General features: G+C 38.4%; 1 protein-coding gene across 9 annotated transcripts in view; it reads right to left on the reverse strand.

The window, feature by feature from the left end:
* Positions 1-3,831: 3,831 nt before the first annotated feature.
* CTNND2 (catenin delta 2) overlaps positions 3,832-20,605 on the reverse strand; it is a 613,278-nt gene continuing 596,504 nt past the window's right edge. For 8 of the 9 annotated variants that reach the window (XM_048938460.1, XM_048938457.1, XM_048938459.1 and 5 more), the window contains 4 exons: positions 16,512-16,638; positions 14,128-14,259; positions 7,605-7,678; positions 3,832-5,034 (listed from right to left, as the gene is read on the reverse strand). In XM_048938460.1, the coding sequence (XP_048794417.1) occupies positions 4,774-5,034; positions 7,605-7,678; positions 14,128-14,259; positions 16,512-16,638 (594 nt within the window). In that variant the 3' untranslated portion in view covers positions 3,832-4,773. Of the gene's footprint in view, positions 5,035-7,604; positions 7,679-10,019; positions 13,623-14,127; positions 14,260-16,511; positions 16,639-20,605 lie in introns of those variants that run through there. The other variant, XM_048938463.1, reaches the window with a different exon arrangement.

The raw sequence follows: 20,605 nt of genomic DNA on the forward strand, positions 1-20,605 counted from the left end.
AGCCTGGGGCAAGCAGGAAACTCAGATATCCCACTTTCAAAATAAGGTGGCTTTAGACCACTGCTTAAGAGCTGTAGAGTCCTCTGGAAAATGAAGCAGAGCACATAGCACAGTCTTTTAGGAGCTGTTGATCTCACCTGCCTCAGGGGAAAACACTGGGCTTTGAGTTGCAAGTGGTAGGAACTGCTTCTCCACCAGCTTAGAATCAGGCACATCTATACCAGCTATTGCCCAGTAAAGGGCTTTTTCAGGCTGAGGTCTTGATAGGGTTGTGCCTGTGTGCACACCATCCCTGTACCTGTTGGGGAGATGGCACTGCCACTGAGGATGGCAGCACAGAATGGTGGTGGTGGGGTTTGCAGAGTTCCCTGTTTTAGGTTTCTAGTTTCTTTTTTGACATGTAGTCTTTGACCAAGAGTAATTCCCCTCCTGTCTTAGCAGCTTGTGGTACTGCCCTTGTGCCCAGCAGGCTCTGCTCTTGGCTTGTTGCTTAGAACTATGTAGCTAGATGTGCCCGGAGGAGAACGGCGATTCCCTCTCTTTGCTAGAAGACAGCTTTGTGTCCAGCATGTTGCTGCTCTTGGCTATTCAGTTTATTAGCAATATCAGTGCACAACACACTTTCCGGCCCCATTTCACAGTCATTATGGGTGTGCACGTGTCTGCATGTACAAACTGTGCTTCTGTATGCTTATGCCCCTTGTTTTTTTCCTCTCCCAACCCAGACTGCTGCCTTCACCACGACCGTCTCCTCTTCCCAGTCCCTATGCTACCAGCAGTAACACCCAGCTGAGAACTCTTTCTATCTGTCGTCAGGAGAGGGTGAGTAACATGGGTGGAGGAGCTGAGAAAGCCTCCCTTGCAGCACTTGTCCTTGTACAGCAGCCTATGCTGTGTCAAGGTAGAAAAAAGTCTGCCTTCCTAATTTTGGTTGTAAGCCTCCCTTCACAGACACTTTGGTAGTCTGAAACAGCCTAGCCCCAGGAAACACTCATTCCCACCTGCTGCATGTATGGCCTGCCAGGATCCCTGGCAATGCACAACTGAATTAGTGTCTTTCTCTGAGTATTTTGACCATAGTCTACATAACACTGGGGCCAAGTTTGTATTTTTTAATGTTCCCATCCAGTGTCCTTGAGTGCTACCGCTCAAGCCTCAGTTAAGGGTGAATAAGGTGTTGACAATGTTCTCAGAAATGCCTTTCCCCTTTGCTTGCTCTTTGAAGTTGTGCTCATAAACCTGTTTTGGGGGGTGGCGGCAGCACATGATGTGAGAGATGCTTAATATTCAATCAGTTTTTAAAATATGTGACTTGCAGGGGAGTTGTTGGATGTGTGAAGTTGGGAATCAACATATGGAGACAATTTCTGATTGTAAACATACTGCACTATGACCAGCAATTCTCCACAATACAGTAGGATTTATTAATAGAAAATATGTCAATATGAGTTTGTCTTTGTACATGTTAGCAACATGTACAGTGAAACACATTTTTTCTCACTCTATATTGTTATAGTTCTTTTTGTGTTATTTGACATAACCACTTATATTTTGGGCTTAAATATGTTATTTGTCAAAATGTACTTTCAGTGTTAATATACCTTTAAAATCATAGTTTATCATTTAAATATTGAATTCATATTATTTTTTCAAATCAATATTGCTCATGTTAGTGCAAATTTGTTAATCTTGAGATAGGTTAACCATTCCTGCCAGACCATAAACAGCATTTAATAAAACAGTGAGATTTATCAAGGTCTACACAGCTGATCAAGATTCTAATACGAAGCTTGTTAAAAAAAAATAATCTGACATTTGACAGTACATCAATTGCATTTTATACATTTTTTGGAACAGTTTGGTTTCTTCTCTATTTCTGTGTTTTATCTAGTACAAGAATGAAGGGAACAGCAATAGGTAATGATACTTTCCTCAGTACTAAAGAGAATGCATCATGACATATCCTGCTTCAGTATGGCAGCAGTGTTGGATTTCCAAGCCTGGAAGAGAAACCAGGTAATTCCACATCATCTCAAAATGCAGTACAGCAAGAATGAACAACGGTAGTAGGAGCACTTGCCACTACAGAAGAATGGAAACAAAGCAACACAAACTATAGACGAAAGATATTTTATGCCACTTCATCGGTCCAAAATGTTTCACTTGAGCAACGGTCAACATTTGACTGCAATTAGTTTTCTGAGAGGAGCTGCAAGGGGGCAATATGGGCATTTTAGTAGTTTGAAGAACGGAAATAAATCCAACTTACAATAAATTTCTGTCTAAAGAACTTTAACTAGAACCACGGGTGCCTTTGGCCTGTTTGTGGTCCTGCGGCTGGAGGCCTGCACGGATCTGGTGGTTATCAGACAGGCAAGAAGAACTTCAAGTTGAGAGTGACATTCTTTATTAAAAAAAAGCTTTTATACTGAAAATGTGCTTTGTTCAAAAGAGCACTGCAAATGTCACTTATCTTATTAAAATCAATGTAATAAATAAAATATAAACAACTTGTGTCCAAAACTATGAATAATATTTTCATCTACCTCACTATACATCTGGCCCACTGTGCCCCTCCCACCCACCCTTTTTTAAATGTTTTAAAATTTTTTTTGCATGCGATTTTTTTCCCCCTGTTTACTACAAAGAGCAGATAAGGTTACATATCGTACACTGGGAAAAGCTGCCAAAAAGATTAAACTCTAGTCCTAGATTATCGAAAAACCAATTCTACGTCACAACATCCTCCCGCACCAACTACTCGGTCTGCGTCCTACGGAGCAGGTGATGGTTTGTGAGAGACTTTTCCCCCTGCACACAGCCAAAGTGTGCCAGGTGATGGTGAGACTACTACACTGACTAACCACAGAAATGTTTGCAACCTAAAACAAATTCCTTAATTGTAACTGAAGCAATTTACAACTACTCCTTTTGTGTTGGGTCTTATTCTGTGGAAACTGTATGACAAACTCTTGGCTGAATGAAAGAAATGCTAGATTCTTTTTTGTTTTTAATTTTTTAACTTCTAGAATCCCAAAAGCTAATATTAGCCCAGCTATTCTGGACTCCCAGCCTAGTTTCCTTTCATTTCCTTTCTATTTTTTTGTTTTGTTTTATTTTTTGAAAAAAAGTCTCTTTTCCTTTCTTTTTTTTTTTCTTTTTCTTTTTTTTTTTCGTTTTTTAAAACGGTTTTATTTTAAATGCACAGAAATGGTCAGTATCTTTCATATTTGAGGAATGTGTTTTGGGCGTTGGGTTTTCTTTTTGGTATGGGTTAAAGTAAATGATTGTCCTAATGGTTCATGAGTTGGACCCTTCTGTAGCCTGAAGAGTTTGGGCACTCCAGGCTTTAGCCAGCTGGGTCTTGGTTTTCCATTCCCCCAGGGAGATGGCAAGATCAAACTCTCTCCCTTGAGCACTTGCTGGTTGGTGGATGGAAAGTAATGACATTTCCTTCCTCAAGAGAAGATCAAGAGATGCTATTTTAAAGGAAATGGCATCTGAGGGTGAAGGACTCAATGAAAAATATCCTACAACCCCTTCCTTTGCGAGTATGTGGCCTAACAATTTTCAATTGCTATCTATGGTTAATAAAGTGAGTAAGAGAAAGCACATACTGGAGTTTCCACTGTTTAAAAAAACTGAAAATCAAACAAAAACTGAAGCTTGAACGAGGAAAACATTGGATGAAAATAGGTTTTATACCACACAAACGCACACACTCAAACACATACACACACACACACAGAATACTATGCATACGTGGACACACACGAGTAAGAATGTATATTTGTATGGTAGATTCTTGGAAATAGACATTCTTAGCAAATATGGATGACAGATCAATTGTAATTTATTTTCTTTTAACACTGTATCATCATAAAGAAAACTGGTATAAATGAAAAAAATCTATTTCAAATATCTACATCTAAAATTTTAGGCAGTGAAAAAGCACTTTGTTGACAAGGAGTGTGGAATGATGAATGTTAATTGTCAGAAACTGCTGAATGCCTTTTTTTTAGTTGCCACAAACAAATTCACATATCAGAACGAACAATACTGCTAAATATTCCTTTTTGTTTGTTTTTTTTTTTTTCTTTTTCTTTTTTTTTTTTTTTTTTGTTAAAACGCACTGGGGAAAAGAAAAACAAAAAACTGGAAATTCATACATCTTTCAAAATTTGAAATTGAAGCAATATTTAGAACCATAGATGAAGAAACACTGTGGCATTGGTGTAATATACACAATGCACTTGTTTTTTTTATCTGTAATGTACATCAAATACTTTACAACAATGCATTAACAAAAGGCAAGAAACATCTTGCTGTACAGAGGAAACCCCAAATGCAACTTGAAGCCTAGAGTCACAATGAATGAGGATATTAAACAAAGTGTGAGAAGCTGTTCCCCATAAAGTATGTACGCTGCTCAGTTACTTGTGCTTAACTCTTGACCCACATCCACTGTCATAATCTCCCTCCTTCTCTCAGCCACATTCAATACACAGCAACGAACTTAAGACTCTACTGGCCAACACTAAAGTTGTCCTACACTGTAAAATATATATATAGTATATATATTTCTTTCTAATTACTCCAAGGTTTAGCTTTCATTTCTTTTAGCCTTCTAAAAAAATCTCTTAATTTTTTCCACACTGGTTATCTGGGCCTTCCTATGGAACAGGCTTTGACAAACTAAATTTGCAGGAAAAAAATGTCTTGTGGTATGCATGCACATGCACAGTTCCTGGAGCTTTTCTATCTGCCCAAGTCTCAAACCCAGGAGTCGGGAGAGGCTGGATAGTGGCTTGTTTCATAGTTAAGTTCACTATAGGGACGAGCAGCTGAATAGAAGTCGACATAGTTGCCAGTTGACTTTAGTCCCAGGTGCATGTTGTATTCACTTGCAGGTGGACGATGATGCACTTGGTCCTCAAAGAAGGACTCATCATAGTTTCTGGTTGAATTCTGAAACGGCTGATATGGTTCGTAATCTTTTCTGCTGGGCTCCTGTGGAACTGGCTGTGTTGAAACCTGAAAGACAGCAACATCCGCACCTCTTAGATACAATATTCTGTGGGCAGGAGGGAAGAAAGAGTGAATCTCATTCTACGTTCACCGTGCTGGAAATGGAAACTTGGTCATTACTTAACCAGTGCCTGAAGTAGCACTTAGAAGTGAATTAATTCCACAGCTCTGCCTTGTCATTATATTCTTTACACTTTCATTTATTATTTCATTTTACTGCTGCTAACAGACGCTGGTTTATTTCAAATGTAGTTAAAATCTGGTTCTGAGCAGTGCTGCTCACAGTAACTTTTAGTAAACATCATTTGTATACAGCTTTCTGACTACTTTGCAGCTATACAGTGCAAATATTGGTGGTAAAAATTCATTTCAGAAGAATCTGAATGGACAGTGTACACACTCCAATATGCTTAACATTTGCAACTTCCTTTGCCACAGATGAGACTGGGTGACACCGTTAAGAACTAAGTATAGCCTTCAGGGCACTGACATGAGAACATTTCAGACTAAGTCCCCTGAAATGTATTATGCTACTGTTAAGTTGAAACAATTTCTTACCACTGCCTTGACACTTCATGCTGACAGTCTTGAGTTGCTACATTCCAGTAAGTTGCCTTGAACTTGAAATATTTATGATATACAGAAAAAAGACTCAGGTGGACCCCTAATCTAAGTTTGCCATTAAGTTTTTTTTTTTTTTTTGACAGCCCTAGTGAATCTCTGTTTTGATATTTGGGACTTAGTAGAAATCTGAAAATTATAATCATTTGTCAAGTATCTTAGTGGAACACTATCTTTCACTCTGCCATCTCCATCAAGATTGGGCAGGCTTTGTGACTGCAAAATGACATTGTCTTTCAATCCTCAAATGCTGTCTTTTCCAGTGAGCCAATGTCAGTATCAGAAGGCTTTTTGCCAAACCTGCAGACTATGCATGAGTTTGCCATGTTCCTTCAAGAAGATGGGCACAATTGCATTGCTATGTCCCAAACTGTTGGCTACTCTTTCAAAATGTCTGTATGGGACTCTATGAGTAACTTGCAAAAGACAGTCAGCGTTCACTACCTTTAACAGCCCTGCAAGTGACCTTACAGCACCGGTCACAAGATCAAAATGGCAAAAGGGAGCATAACAACTCTATTTTCTGTTTCTAGCACCACTTATGTGTAATGCCACATGTTCAAACACAGGTATCTCAATTTGGACAAAAGAGGAAAATTACATACTGAGCAACCTCTTCATAAGCCAGAAGACATAGCCAGTCATATTTTTGAGTAGAAAGAAGACCTTTAGACCCCTAGTATTCTGGGGTCCTTTATAAATAGAAACATTATTTATGATAAGTCAATCATAAACCTGACATTTCTTTGAGAAAACAAGTGGAAAAAGGTGGAAAAGTGGTGTTTTCCTTTTGCTCTCACTCTAAAAATCAAATTATTTATGACTGCAGCCTGAGTGCATCAGCTGTTAGAATACCTCATACTCCTCCTTTCCCTAAACACTGTGTTAATTAGAAGGACTTTTCTCTTTAAAGACAATAAAAACAGAAATACCTTGAAGAAGTGCACACAAACATGGTACACCACATGAAATACTGGCTAAATAAAGAGTAAAACCAATACAAGGAACATAGGGGCACAACATCAGAAACTTGCCTTAAGTTTGTGGATTCAAATTGAAATAACATTCATTGAAACTGAAATTTCAGGTAATCTAGTAGAAATTTTCAGAATTTTTTTAATCAGTTCCACCAAATATTCTTTTATTACTCATCATTTGGGTAGTATAGTCAGGCTGCGGTTGGACTTGATCTTTAAGGTCTTTTCCAACCAGAGCAATTCTGTGTTTCTATGTAAAGTGCTTTTCCTAAGTGTTTTTGGCCTCCTACCTCTATTTGAAGAATGATGAACAATGCATAGGGAAGCTGTGAGAATATTCAGGAACTGTGATAATTAATTATAAGATACAGTTGTGGAAAACAATGGAGCTACACATATATACAGACAATGCATATGTACCTGTAGGAGATACAAGGGTACCAGGCCAGGCTTGTCCAGTATACATGTTGCTGATAAAATGCCTTAGCCTGTGAGCCAAACAGTGCCAGAAGTAGCTTTCAATTTTATGTTGGATACACTCAAGCAATGAGATGTGAATGCACTTCACCAAGTTTACTGGCACAGGACATCACCAGGTATTTGACAAAGCAGAAGTGCCCATTATGTTAGCTTGGCCCTTGCAGTGTTCACCACACATCCAGAACTTTAAAGGCATGTAGGTCTCAAGCCTCTCTTGATTTCATTATGAGTGAAAGGCCTAGATTCTTTAAATAATTCTTGTGCATCTGCTGTCATAACCTGTTGGACATTTTTGAAGCTTGGGCTGAAATTATGCATTAGCATTAAGGATATAACTTGCCTTGGACCAGTGGAATTGCCAGCATATGGTCAAGCACGTGACTCATTTATTCTAACCTAGATTTTTTAATTCTTGTGATATTTTTCATAGTTTCCATATAAAATGTTACACTGGCATCTTGCAATCTAGAACAGCAATATATTAGTTTCCTTACTTACCTGGTTATGTTTGATATCTTCAGCAGGTGCACCATAAGAATTTCTGTACAAAGTTGAGATTCCAGTGTTCTGAGCTGGAGAGAGAGAAACGAAAGAAAAGCAGTTTTACCAGCTGTGGCCTCAAAATAAATTCTTAAGGCTTCATTTAATACTCACATAGTGCTCATTTCCCTTACACAAAAATCTTTAAAAGCATCAGCAGTATTCTATTTTCTTTCTCTCACACTAAACAGTATTAATCTTTGCTCTGGAGTACATATATGTACGTGGTAAGCACATTAACGGTAACAGACACTGTATCATTTACCATCACACATAAATCAACACAATATTTTCATATACAGCTAGCATTCAGTAATATATTCCAGGTTATATGTGGGATTTTGTATAACACATATTGCTGTAAATATTGGGATTAAGAAACATTTAACTCATTTCAGTTCAGTTGAACGTTACTGATCCTGGATTACTTATCCAACAATGCTACTGTTATACTGTGAAATTATTCATGGGAAGACTGATTAAATACAACTGATAAAATGAGTTACGCAAAGAATAAGCAGTTAAACCAAAGATATTCTGGCCAAGACGGTCTCAAGTCCATGAACTGCAGTAATTTTCTTCTCTAATACCTTACTACTAAAATGCATGGACAAAACTGAGCTATGAGTTTGAAATCAGAAGGGATTCTGAAGACAAGGATGACATTGTATTGTTTTGCAAAGATTACTGAGTACCTGCCTAAAGAAACACATTCAAAACCAAGAATTTTTCTGCAAGGCTTTAACCTTCCCCGATCACCTTGATTTGAGTATCTATCTGAAGCTCAGCTTGCTGATAGAAATGTATGCATTTCTCATGTCTGAAATAATCTGATGGAAGGATGTCATGTAGATGTGGTGCACACTGTGCTTGCTGGATATGTGTTATTAACTTTCCAGATACTAGAACCAATGACTTGGTAACTGTCACTGTGACTCTCACTATAAAAGCATATGCCCAAAAAATAATTTTAAAACTTGAATAGCAGTGAATCAGAGCATCAGTGGAACTGAAACAAGCTGCCCATTCAGCTTCTCTCAGGTCTCTGTGCAACCGTATGAAACCTGAGATGGTTTTAGTACCTTCACAACTCAAAACTTGGAGGGCAGTACTGAAGGGCAGAGATGAAAGCTGGCGGTGGGATCCATGCTGGTCACATCACCAGGAAGAATCACAGTTACTGAAGAAGTAACCACTTTTTCTTCCTTTGGAAACCTGCTAGCATGGATCCCAGCACAGTAAACTGCCTCTGTCATTCTTCCCCAGTCACTCTACCCACTATGGAGAAAGGAAGGAATGGCATGGTCAGTAGTCAAAGCTGACTGTGAAGTGCCCATTCTGATCTCCACATCTGCTACAGGCACCATGCCGAAGGTAAAGCTTTTGACAGAGCTTGGTGCACTATTCCATGTTGCCACTTTACTGATCACAGGTGGTGTTCTTAAAGATCTCCAGGATGATCTTGAAATGGGATGAAGACTGGACCTATATGGTGGGGTGATGATCTTCACCAGCTGGAAAAAAAAAAATCAGCCCCCTCCCCCCTGTTTTTTTCACTGTTAGCTAGTTCTTAGTTCTTGATGTGCTGGATGCAGTTACTAAGACAGTGCATAGTCCCATGTAGGAAATGGAGCAGAGATGAACAACACGGAAGTGATGATGTGCTGGACTTTCATAAATGGGGAAGAACTTCTTGTAACATTTCTTTTTTTTTATGTATATAAATCTAAAGATAAGCAGGATTGAAGATCCATACATGCAAATTTTTAGACAGGAATGACTGAAAGTACAATACTATTCATAGTTATTTGTCCAGAATAAAGAGCAGTATAAGATGCAAATCTGAGGGTTTTATGGAGAACCTGAAGAAGAACAGCAGACTGGACACATGCTAATTCACAGAGCATTCCCACAAACAATCAGAGAGACTTTCAGGAGGGCCACAGCCTTTCCATCTTTTTATAGGCAACTAAAAGAGCACAAGGAACCCATGTGCCCCTAATAGCCATAATTATTAAAAAAACAGAAGCAGTTCATAGTAGATGCATAGCTCTCAACCACAGTACTGTGACATTTGTTGTATGCCACAGGCCAGATTGAAGACTTGCAGTCTCCCAGATCACAGATTCCGTGATGGGAGAAATGGATAGCCTCTGCATAATGGAAGGTCTGCATTGCTGATTTCACTGCAGTCAAATGCAAGCAAACTGTGGTATTCTTTTCTTAAAGTGATTAAAAGGAGTATAATGACACATCAAATGCTTTGAAATGAATGCCAAGTTCACAAACAAGAAATCTTGGCTTAGTCTAGATGGGAGGATGAGATAACTCTGTCTCTGTCTTGGAGGAAATGTAAGCCAAGAAATATAGCTGCCAGTAATGCATGCAGCCCCACTCCAGTACCTGCTTCGGAACATGCAGGCAGCATTCCTGGGAACTCCATTCCTGCTGTGCCATACTTCAGTGAGCAGCTGACTCTTGCTGTTCAAAAGCAGGGGGTGAATATAAAAGAAAGAAGGGAGAGGATGAGCCAGATGAAAGGAAAAATATTTGGGTGGCTAGTATCTGATGTTACATGTGTCATCATAGTAAAATGATCCCTGAGAAAGAGAGTTAATCAAATAATTCCCTTTTTAAAACATGGCAAAGGAAAGAGGTACAAAGAGCAGGAGACAGAGGTTTTCCATCAAACACGTTTCCTTACAGAATGGTGAGAATTGTCACTGCAGATAAACCGATTCCAGAATTGATGAGTGTGTGTGTCTGTATTTTATGCAGTATCTAAACAACAGCACGAGATAGTACTGAGAAGGTACTTCTTACTGGGCAAAATAGTGACAGTTCTGAAGTGAATACTATGATACGCCTGCAGTAGTTTGTGGTTGTGCTGTATAAAGAACATTAGAGAAAAATACCTTACTTTATTATTTTCCCCAGTTTTCAAGGTGATATTGATTTAAAAAAAAAAATAATACAAGTTTCCCTCAGCCACCTTCTCCAAAGCTTCCAGCAGCTCTGAGAATTATGTCACTCACTGGTTTATGTGACAAAGTTATCATTGATTGAAGCCCTCCCCACGTATCTCAGTCATTTGATTTGTGGCTTAACATTCAATCTCCAGCTCCTAAGAGTACCCATTCAGAACACATTTACAGGCACTTTGAAATAATAAGGTGCTAACCTTTTGCACTCACAAACACAGACAGACACAAGAAAGGAAAGATCAATGGGGAGGCAGTCATCCTCAACTGGTATTGCTTAACCTGCTCTTCCTACTATGAACAGGACTCTGTTTTCTAAAATTTAATTCAAGACAGTGAAGGAAAATGCTTCTGTGTCTCACAAATATCACTTAACAGAGATCACTGCCTGTCATTACTACCGCCACCTGCGTTTATGGTGAAAGGGCATGTCAAAAGATTACAGTTTTATTGTGGTTTCTTAAAGTAATAATGAGTTCAAGTCACCTGAGTATCTCTAGCTATTTTAACAGTTGGGGGTTGTGTTCAGAATGTGCAAGTCAGTTCAAATAAGAAAAGTACAGATGAAAGATTACTGACAAGCAACATAATAAATTAATCAGAAGGTATTTCTGCTGGTGGAAGTGAAGATGTAGGGTGCAGATTGTAATGCACATACTGGTTCAGTGAGGATACCAACAAAGTCCCATAACAGTATACAGTAGGCTTATCTTCTCTGTTCTGAAGGAGAACACCAAGGCATAAATAATGTTACCACATTCATTTACAGCTCCTTTAAAAAAAAAAAAAAAGAATAGTTTTTGTCTTAAAAATATACTTAAGGTGATAAAATTTTATTATTGGTTATTATTTTCTACAGAAAAGAGAAGATGGACTGTAAATATACACGGCATCATAAACCTGTGAAGTGAGGAGGGCAATAGAAACTTTGATATTGTTCCCCTATTTTTTAGCTGTTCTTGTGAAATCAATGTAAGTTATCATTTTCAGCCAAATTGTTTACTTCATAGATTCTCCATTTTTTCCCAGAGGTTTCCTAACAGCTCTCCACAATGGCAGGAATCCAGCATTTCTACCTCAAAAATCCATCACAAAACCTTCATTTCAGTCTTAGCCAAGAGGTCATAAAATTTTGAACTATAAACTCAGAAGAGCTTTGAAGAAGAGCATGGAGACAGGTGTAGATAAATTGGGACTACTGCTATTGCATTCCACATTCTGTAAATCTATAAGTCAAAGAAAGCTTTGTGCAATATATCAGCTTGGCACAAAACACAAGAGCAGTTCAGTATATGTATACGCCAGGTGGGACTTGAAAAAACATTTATCTAAGTCCCATAGGCTCCGTGGAGGTATTAACTGCAATGCATTATTTGATGCACACAATGAAATATAGGAATTGAAATGAATTTGCTATGCAAACTTACAAAAGACCACAGAAGTAAGGCCAAAATGTCTCACAATTAAAGTCATAAGTTTCATATTGTTCTTTAATGAAATGTTTATTATTTGATCAGCTACAGATATGTTACACACATTTCACATCAAATGTTGACAATACAACTCCTGTCATTTTCTGTTCTTAAAATGATGTTCAATTTGAGCTCTGACCAAATGAGCAGCGATCTGGTGACCTGAAAGACAAAGAAAGTGATTTATTAATTTCATATTCATTTATACAATGGCTATAAGATTTTAAAACATTATAAAGCTTATCAGTTTGATTGTTTCTGATTTTTCTCACTGAGCTCAATAGTTGGAAAAATTACCAATAGATGAGCATGATGCTGAGAATCTCGAGTGCTCTTGTTAAGAACCTCTCCAAAAGATCAATAAGAACATACAAAATACAAACAGATGTGAAAAGAAAACAGGATGCAAAAATCACAGTGGAGCAAAGGTTGCTGGGAAAGCACAAACCTCATGTTCCTAAAACTGCACAGACATAGCAAGGACATAAGGGAGAACAAAGACACTACAGTAAACAGTAAAATAATAAGAGATGGGGAAAAAGACATTTTTTTGAAGTGGGGAGAGAGAAATGAAAGAATAAGTAATGAACTGCAAGGAAGCACAGGAACAGTGCAAGGAAGTTAAGGAAGTTTTTCCACAAGGAAATCCATTTTTGAGAACTTTCAAATATAATCTGGTTGTCTGAATTTGCAGACACAGGTAGGGTGAAATACTAATGTTTCTGCAGTTCTTATTCAGATTCCTTCTTCATGAAAGTGCTGAAAAAAAAATTAAGTGCTGTCCTTTATAATCACACAAGTAATGGCCACTGAAGTGTTTTAAAGAATCCTCTCATATGACTATGAAACACCCAAAATGTTATAGATACTTTAGATACAGTACCTTGATTGAATTTTCTTTAGTTTCACTGGTATCCTGATGATTCAGGAGATGATTCAGGACATTCGATTCTGTGGTTTCCATATGCTCTTCAGTGTCATTCCTCTTCTTCGGACTTCACTTTCTTGCTAATTCTGCATTACATTTTCACCCAAATTCAAACACTGGCCTTTAGGTTGTGATTGCACAATGGTGTATAGCAGAATAGATGCTGTGTGATTCGTGTCATGTGCTGAAAGTGGATGCTAGCATGGATGGCTTGAAATCTAATCAGCACGTTTCTGCTGTCCCTGTGAGCTTAAGAACCCAAACCAACCCATTCTGGCATTCTCTGAGCAAGACCTTTGCAGAGGGAATGGAAAAAGGCAAGAGGCATTCAAAAAATGCAAAATGACTCCTCAATGTAAATTTTTACAAGGTACCATTTGGTGGAGAGGACACTATGAGGCTTAGCACAGTATAAATATAACATAATACCCAACAGAGGTTATATAAGCCTGTGTAAGGGTGATAGAGATCGACACATATTTTGCAGAGAACTAAAGAAGAGGTGCAATTCTAGCCAAAGTAGTCAATGTTTCTTAATTGCTGAAATGCTAACAGGTGAATGAGCTCACAAAGGGAGAAAGGCCTTCAGTGAAACCTGCAAAAGATGATAATACATATGCCAAGAAAATTGTTAAATTTTAAATCAGCCTAGTTGAGAAAGTAACAAGAACAGTCTTTCCAAACTGCTAGGGAATTTCCTAGCTATGACTGACATATAAAAACAACTAACTTGTCCCACAGAGCCATTCCCTGCAAAAGACAGGCATCAGTGACCACCGCACATGCTCACCATAGTCATGCTCACAGAAAAAGCACCAGTTAATACAAGGTGGATTTACCCACTTTCTTCAGAAAAGAGAGCAAAATTAAAAAGAAATATACAAATGTTCTTAGAGACTTTTTTGTTGAAGAATCACGGTCTTTGCAAATCATTTTCACAGAGCTTTGAATTCACCAAGATCAAGCACTTTTTCTGTTTTATTCTTCAACGTTGCTAAACTTTGGCACAAACCAGAGCAAGTCAACTCATCAGCCAAGCCTATGAAATCGGCCATCTATCATCACTGATTTTCACATGTGCTATGTAAGCATAATCTCACCTGTCATGGTGTCTTTCCTAGAAGTGTGTTCTCCCTTACTTCCATGGTAAGTGGCGTTTGTTCCAGTTGATTCATAGTCTGTTTTCCTTTCTTTTAGGCTGATCATTTCCCGAGGTGAGGCTGGGGCACTTGCTGGATCATAAAAATGGATTTAGTTTTTCTTACCACATCATCACTGAATGTACTGTTTAACTCTAGAGTAAACATCACAGTAAAGCATATATTTGCTAGTAGACTACTGTTCAGCTGTTTGAATAAACACTAGAGGAGGGGAATCAACTCTTTGAAAGGGTTGATAACTGCAGCACAAGGGGAAATGGTTTTAAGTAGAGGAAGGATTTAGGTTGGATGCTTGGGGGAAGTTCTTTACAGAGAGTGATGAGGTGCTGGAACAGGCTGCCCAGAGAGGTTGTGGATGCCCGATCCCTGGAGGTGTTCAAGGCCAGATTGGATGGGAACCTGGGCATCCTGGTCTAATATTAAATGGGGAGATTGGTGGCCCTGCATGTGGCAGGGGGGTTGGAGATTAATGATCCTTGAAGTCCCTTCCAACCCTGGCCATTCTGTGATTCTGTGATTATGAAAGAAAAACCGTTGTTATTTCAAATTCAGGACTATCGATTCCAAACATCATTTTCTCTTTTCACTTACACTCAACATCTAAGATGATCATTACGAATAACTACAAAAACAGCAATAATAATAATAATAATAATAAACAAATTTCCTGTAGCATTTCAATTTATTTAATGTGTCAACACTTCCCAGTGTAGCTACTTCTCTTTTTTTTTTTTTTTTTTTTAATATGGTCAATTCTTTTCTGTTTAAAAGACCCCTTAACTTTCAACTGAGTAGAAAAATCCTTATAAAAGAAGATAAAGTGGTTTCTTTCCTTCCTTCTCTGTTGAAAATAAACAAGCCTTGAAATAATTCTGGGGGGAAAAGAAGAAAATAAAGCTGTTTTTTCATAGAATACATAATACAACACTTAAAAGTAACTTAAATAATTTCTCTGCCATTAACTATCTAAGCACAAACAGTTGGCATTAAAACAAAATTTCTCAGGACAACTCTGAATTCTAACAGAGCTCCCCATATAAGGTGATTCTCTTCTAGATTTATGCCACCTGCAAAGTTAACAGGTATCCTCTGTGTATTAGAAGGGTCATTATTAAAACTACTGAAATGTACTGGACCCAAGGCAGACCTCCAAGGAAAGTATTCTTCCATTTTGAGAAAAAAATGAAAGTAACATCCATTATTTCAGAATGGTTTTCAGTCTGCTTTATACCTACCACATGCAACATTTTCTGGATAGTTTGCTAGCTTGCCCTGGCTTGCCTATAAAAATAATGCATGAAATAGTTTTACAGATCAGTGTTGATTTTGTTTGCTGTCTATTTCTTTGAACAAAGCCCTACAAGCATACCATGGAAGAATTTAGATGGAACAGTAAGAGCAGTAACTCTCACTGGGGTGTACTTACAGCCACATTTTCAAACTTCCTCAGTGGTTTCTCGGCAGGACTAAGGTACAGCTTATAGATAATTAACACAACTATTTTCTTAGAAACGCAACTACTGTATGATGCTGATGGCAATAACCAGTGTGGTAAATTTTAACCTAAAACTACTGGTATACCTATGTAATGGCAGGATTTGATTCAACAAGTAGTGAAATGAAAGTTGGTCTGTTTTAACTGTTTATCTTAAAATACTGTCACTGAGCCTGTTTTAACTAGACAGGATATATTTAGCTTAGAATAAGCTTATGAAAAAATGCCTAGATTGCTGAGCAGAAAAATAAATTAACATCAGTACAAGCTGCCATACTAACATTAATTCACTGCAGAGATCATACAGAATTAATGACAGTTGTTCTAAATGTGACATCAATATTACACGAAGACCTGTAGTCAAAATTTTTTTAAACTTGCAACTTGTATATGCAAGCGAATGCACATTTATGTACATCTACACACATACACGTACAATCAGAATAAAAGCTGACAGAAATAATGTGGATTTTTCAACTTCTGCCACAACAACACAAGAGATTTCATGACTAGCAAAAAGTAGCAGAATTTCCTTGTGCTAACAGTAGAATTAATTGTTCTTGAGATCTAGTCATCTAATGTGAATCAGGAAAGCACTGCATAGCAATTCATAACAAAAAGTTAAGTAATCTCTCTGCTGTAGAACTTTATGAAGTGTCCCGCAAAGTAAAGTCATTCCTGTTTTCAATGGATAGTTCAAATACGAGCAAAGACTGTATCTTGTGCCCTGCCATTACTGTTAATAACAGAACAGACATTGCTTAAAGGAGGCAAATGACAGCAATTGATTATTTCAGCATTTACTTTGGTCCTGGGAGCCTGCTCTTACCTGAGCGGTTGTTAGGAGACATGCGCACGGGAGAGATGGAGGGCGTGCGTGATGAGGAGTATGGTCTTTGCCGATCTCTTTCTATCGTTGAAGATGAGGCTACAAAGTGATACTGTGACCATCCGTCCTGCAACATCAAACATTACGACAGCAATCAGCAAAAACAGCATATGGTGCTTTTTCTCACTGTTCTTCATTATTAAGTACAGAGCGTTTTCCTACATATTCTATTTTTTACTACTTATATACAGTAGGTTATTCTCTTTTTCCAGTGGTTGGGTGACAGATACTCTCAGTAGTGCCAGATTCCATATACTGACTGTACTGACACACAAAAAAAAAACAATTTTAAAATGCAGTAATTTCTGTAAAGTACTGTATTCCAGAAAAACTCAAGTTATGAAAACACTGGACAATGTCTTATATTTTTTTCTTGCCTCTACTTTAGATAGATAGGTTAGATAGGTCAAATATTAGGAGGAAGTTTTTCCCACAGAGGGTAGTGTTGCACTGGAACAGGTTGCCCAAGGAGGTTGTGGATGTCCCAACCCTGGAAGCACCCAAGGCCAGGCTGGATGTGGCTCTGGGCAGCCTGGTCTGGTGGTTGGCGACCCTGCACATAGCAGGGGGTTGAAACTAGATGATCACTGTGGTCCTTTTCAACTCAGGCCACTCTATGATTCTATGACTCTATGATCCTTTCACATTTTAGATGACATTCTGGCTACAAAAATATTCCGAATCACAAAGCTACCTTTTGTGGCAAGTTCTTACTTTAAGTCATTTCTATCTTACTATACCAATTGTAGCAAGAAGAAGGTGAAGCTACCACATTAGCAAAATTGATGTAAACATTTGAGTATAGTCTATAGTCTAGTAAGATGGATTATATGCCCATTTGTTCACACTGAGCAATAAAAATCAATGCATTTTCCTCACAGCATTTTCTCCCAAGATGTACAGAGTGAAATTCCATTCCCTGTATTTAGAGCTGTGGTAATGGTGATGCATTTTTTAAAAAAAGAAACAAACCGATAGAAATGTTAGAAACAGCTTCTTCAGAAATAAAGAGTTAATTCCTCCACAGTTTATTATTGTATTATTATAACAGAATGCAATGCTCCTAAATAATTAGCTTTATAGCCTGAAAATATAATGAAAGAATAAATGGACTTTTACTAGTACTCTTATTAAACTACAATATTTCAGATGCTTTAAAATATTTTCATGTTGAAATTGCTTTTATCACTACTTAGTTTTAAATCTAAATCTATAACACAGGTTGATCCTGCCTGGTCTTGGGCTGAAGGGCTTTTAGGCTGAAGGGCTTTTACAAACACCCACTTTCTGCTATGCTCCATGGATATCAAGTCAAGCAACTGGCATGGTGCTAAACATGGCTCTGCAGTGAAATGCTGGATATAAGCAAACACTAAAATACTGCAACCCCACCCATCCCTACAACCAGCAGGAATTTTACTCTTGCTTACAGAAAACTAACTCTGCTTGACTGCAGAAGGACATTTCCCTGGGCTGCCCCTGACCCCCAGCTCTGAGGCCCACCCCTCCCATCAGGCCCATCACAGGCACACAGCTCTCCCAGCTGCAGCAGGGAAAGGCTCAAACACACCTTTTCCACTTTCAAGAAAGAGAACTCTGCAAGAGTGTGGCAAACATCTCTTTTAATAGCAGCAGGAGGAAGGAAGGCATTCACATTTGATGCAGAGAGAAATGCTCTGATAGGAGAGAGAAACTTGACACCTAGCTACAGGTTCCGAACATCTGTACTCCCTACAGAATGCATTTCTATGTAGGTCACTCCAAAAGTAATGCCTCCTTTTTGCTTCCACGGAAACGACAGCAGGATAACACTGTTTGACAGAGCAAGTTCTCAGCTACAAAATGCTATTCTTCAAAAGTCACTATCATTAGCTCTGCGTTTTCACCAATGATGAACAAGAGCCTGCATGCTGTGCTCATAAAAAGTGGAGGTGACCCACTGTTTCAAATCTGGTACGATGGCATCATAGCATCCTCCATCATCTCAAACAGATGGAAATCAGAAGGCATCAAATCTGGACTATGCGGTGGGTGTGGAGGACAGTCCAGCCAAGAGAGGCAATGTACTCCACAGTCTTCAAACTGATATGGGGCTTGGTGCTATCGCGTTGCAAGAGAATGGTTGTTTCCTTTTCTGAACTGGCTCTCTAAGACTGAGCCTTCAGCTTAGTTAGTGTTGCAGTGTAGCAGTTGAGTTGATGGTTTGTCCAGATTCCAGGAAATCTAGAAGGATCATCCTTTTCATAGTGCAAAAGACAGCACACATTACGTGCCAAGGGCTATGACTTGAACATTTTTTTTTCCATGGGGAATTCACATCACCACTCCATGCACTGCTGTTCTGCCTCCAGCTCGTAGCGGTGACACCCTGTCTCGTCACCAGTAATGATGCAACCCAGGAAACTGTCACCTTCAGTCTCATACAGCTTCAATAGGTCAAACTTGCACAAGGTGCTCTTTATCTTCCTGTATGTGCGTTCATGTGACTCATCTGGTACAAAATGTGTAATACATCAACATTGCCATCATCATTTCCAAGGTACTGAAGGTATTCAGCTCCATACCAAGTTTTCTGATGGGAAGTGGATGAAATTCAAATGGACTTACAGAGGAATTGTGTGTGGCACCAGTTTTGCTTGGAATACTAATCTATGCTTTGTCAGCATTTCTTCGTCATCAACAGCATTGCAAAGTACCTCACCAATAAGAGAACAAAATCCAGCTACAGCTGGGATGCTAGCAATAGCATTTTTCTCTGTAGCACGTCTGCCCCTCTTCTCCCTAAAAATCTTAGGTATTTTCACTGCTGAGAGTAGTGGCTGTTGTAAGGTCTTCAAAACAAATATGCTACAAACTTTAAAGTCTGCAAGCCTGATTAGCTCAATAATGGGAGGTAGGTCAACAATAAACTCTAACATGAATACTGTTGTTACTTGGCAATGCTTATGACTCAACAAGGCATACTGCAGTATGAAAAGCTTCACAGTGTTTTTGGAGCACATTATGGGCAGCTCACAGATGTCACATATTCCAAAACCTGAATACTTTTAAGTCATATATATTTAGCCCTTCTCTGCTGCAAAGAACAAGGTCCTTCCCTTGGAAAGGTAAACTGTTTGTAACAAATTCATTACAACTATCCCCAGTAACAATTCCAAAAGCTATTAGCGTTAAATATTGAAACTAATTTTTAAGAGCCTTAAGGGAGTATTTTCAATTTAATGCTGAGATAAATAGCACCTGACGTGATGGCTGCTTTCATTAGTTTGTTTCAGCTCTAGTGCTTGTAATGAAATTTAATTAAATTGATTTGGGTACTTAAAGGTACAGTATGTAAGTGTCCTGCAAAGAAAACTTACTCAACAGCAGTGGGTGAGACCGCATCTCAGAAACCAGTTTATCAGTCACAAACCTGATTTAGGAGAGGAAGAATAAGTCAAAAGGATCTGACAAACTGAGGAGTATTTCTGTCACTGTAGTTCTGTTACAAGAATGGATGTTTGTTAACTGGCAGTAATTAATTAATAAGTAACAACTGCACACCACAAGAAGGCACATAACAACCAAAGTACATAAATATCACTGCATGTCCTTATCACCTCTTCCAAGGTAGCTTCTGTTGGGCTTTTTTTCTAAATTCTGACTACAATGAATATGTGCATTTTCCCTCAATTACACTGCATTGTCAGATGTTAAAGGGTGTGTGTCAGACTTTCATCAGCGGAGATGTATTTCTGATCATGTGCTTGTTGGAAACCTGCAGGGACTAGATTTGGGCTGGAGGCTTAATCACTGCAGAATATGATACTATAGTCTCACTGATCAACTTTAACTGGGCTTAAGGAGTGAACAAGTCCTTTGCTTTCCTGCTCAACTGTAAGTCATTTTGAATATACAGCTTTCTTCAGACCCATATGAAATAATTAGTTAGTCAGGGTGACTATGCTTACTGTGTCAAAATATAGTTTGCTTTCTCCACATTATGTTTTCTGTATTTAAAGACAGACAAGACAGCAGTATTCTTTAGTGTTTAA

The sequence above is a fragment of the Lagopus muta genome, chromosome 3 (assembly GCF_023343835.1).
Source record: "Lagopus muta isolate bLagMut1 chromosome 3, bLagMut1 primary, whole genome shotgun sequence".
NCBI lineage: Eukaryota > Metazoa > Chordata > Aves > Galliformes > Phasianidae > Lagopus > Lagopus muta.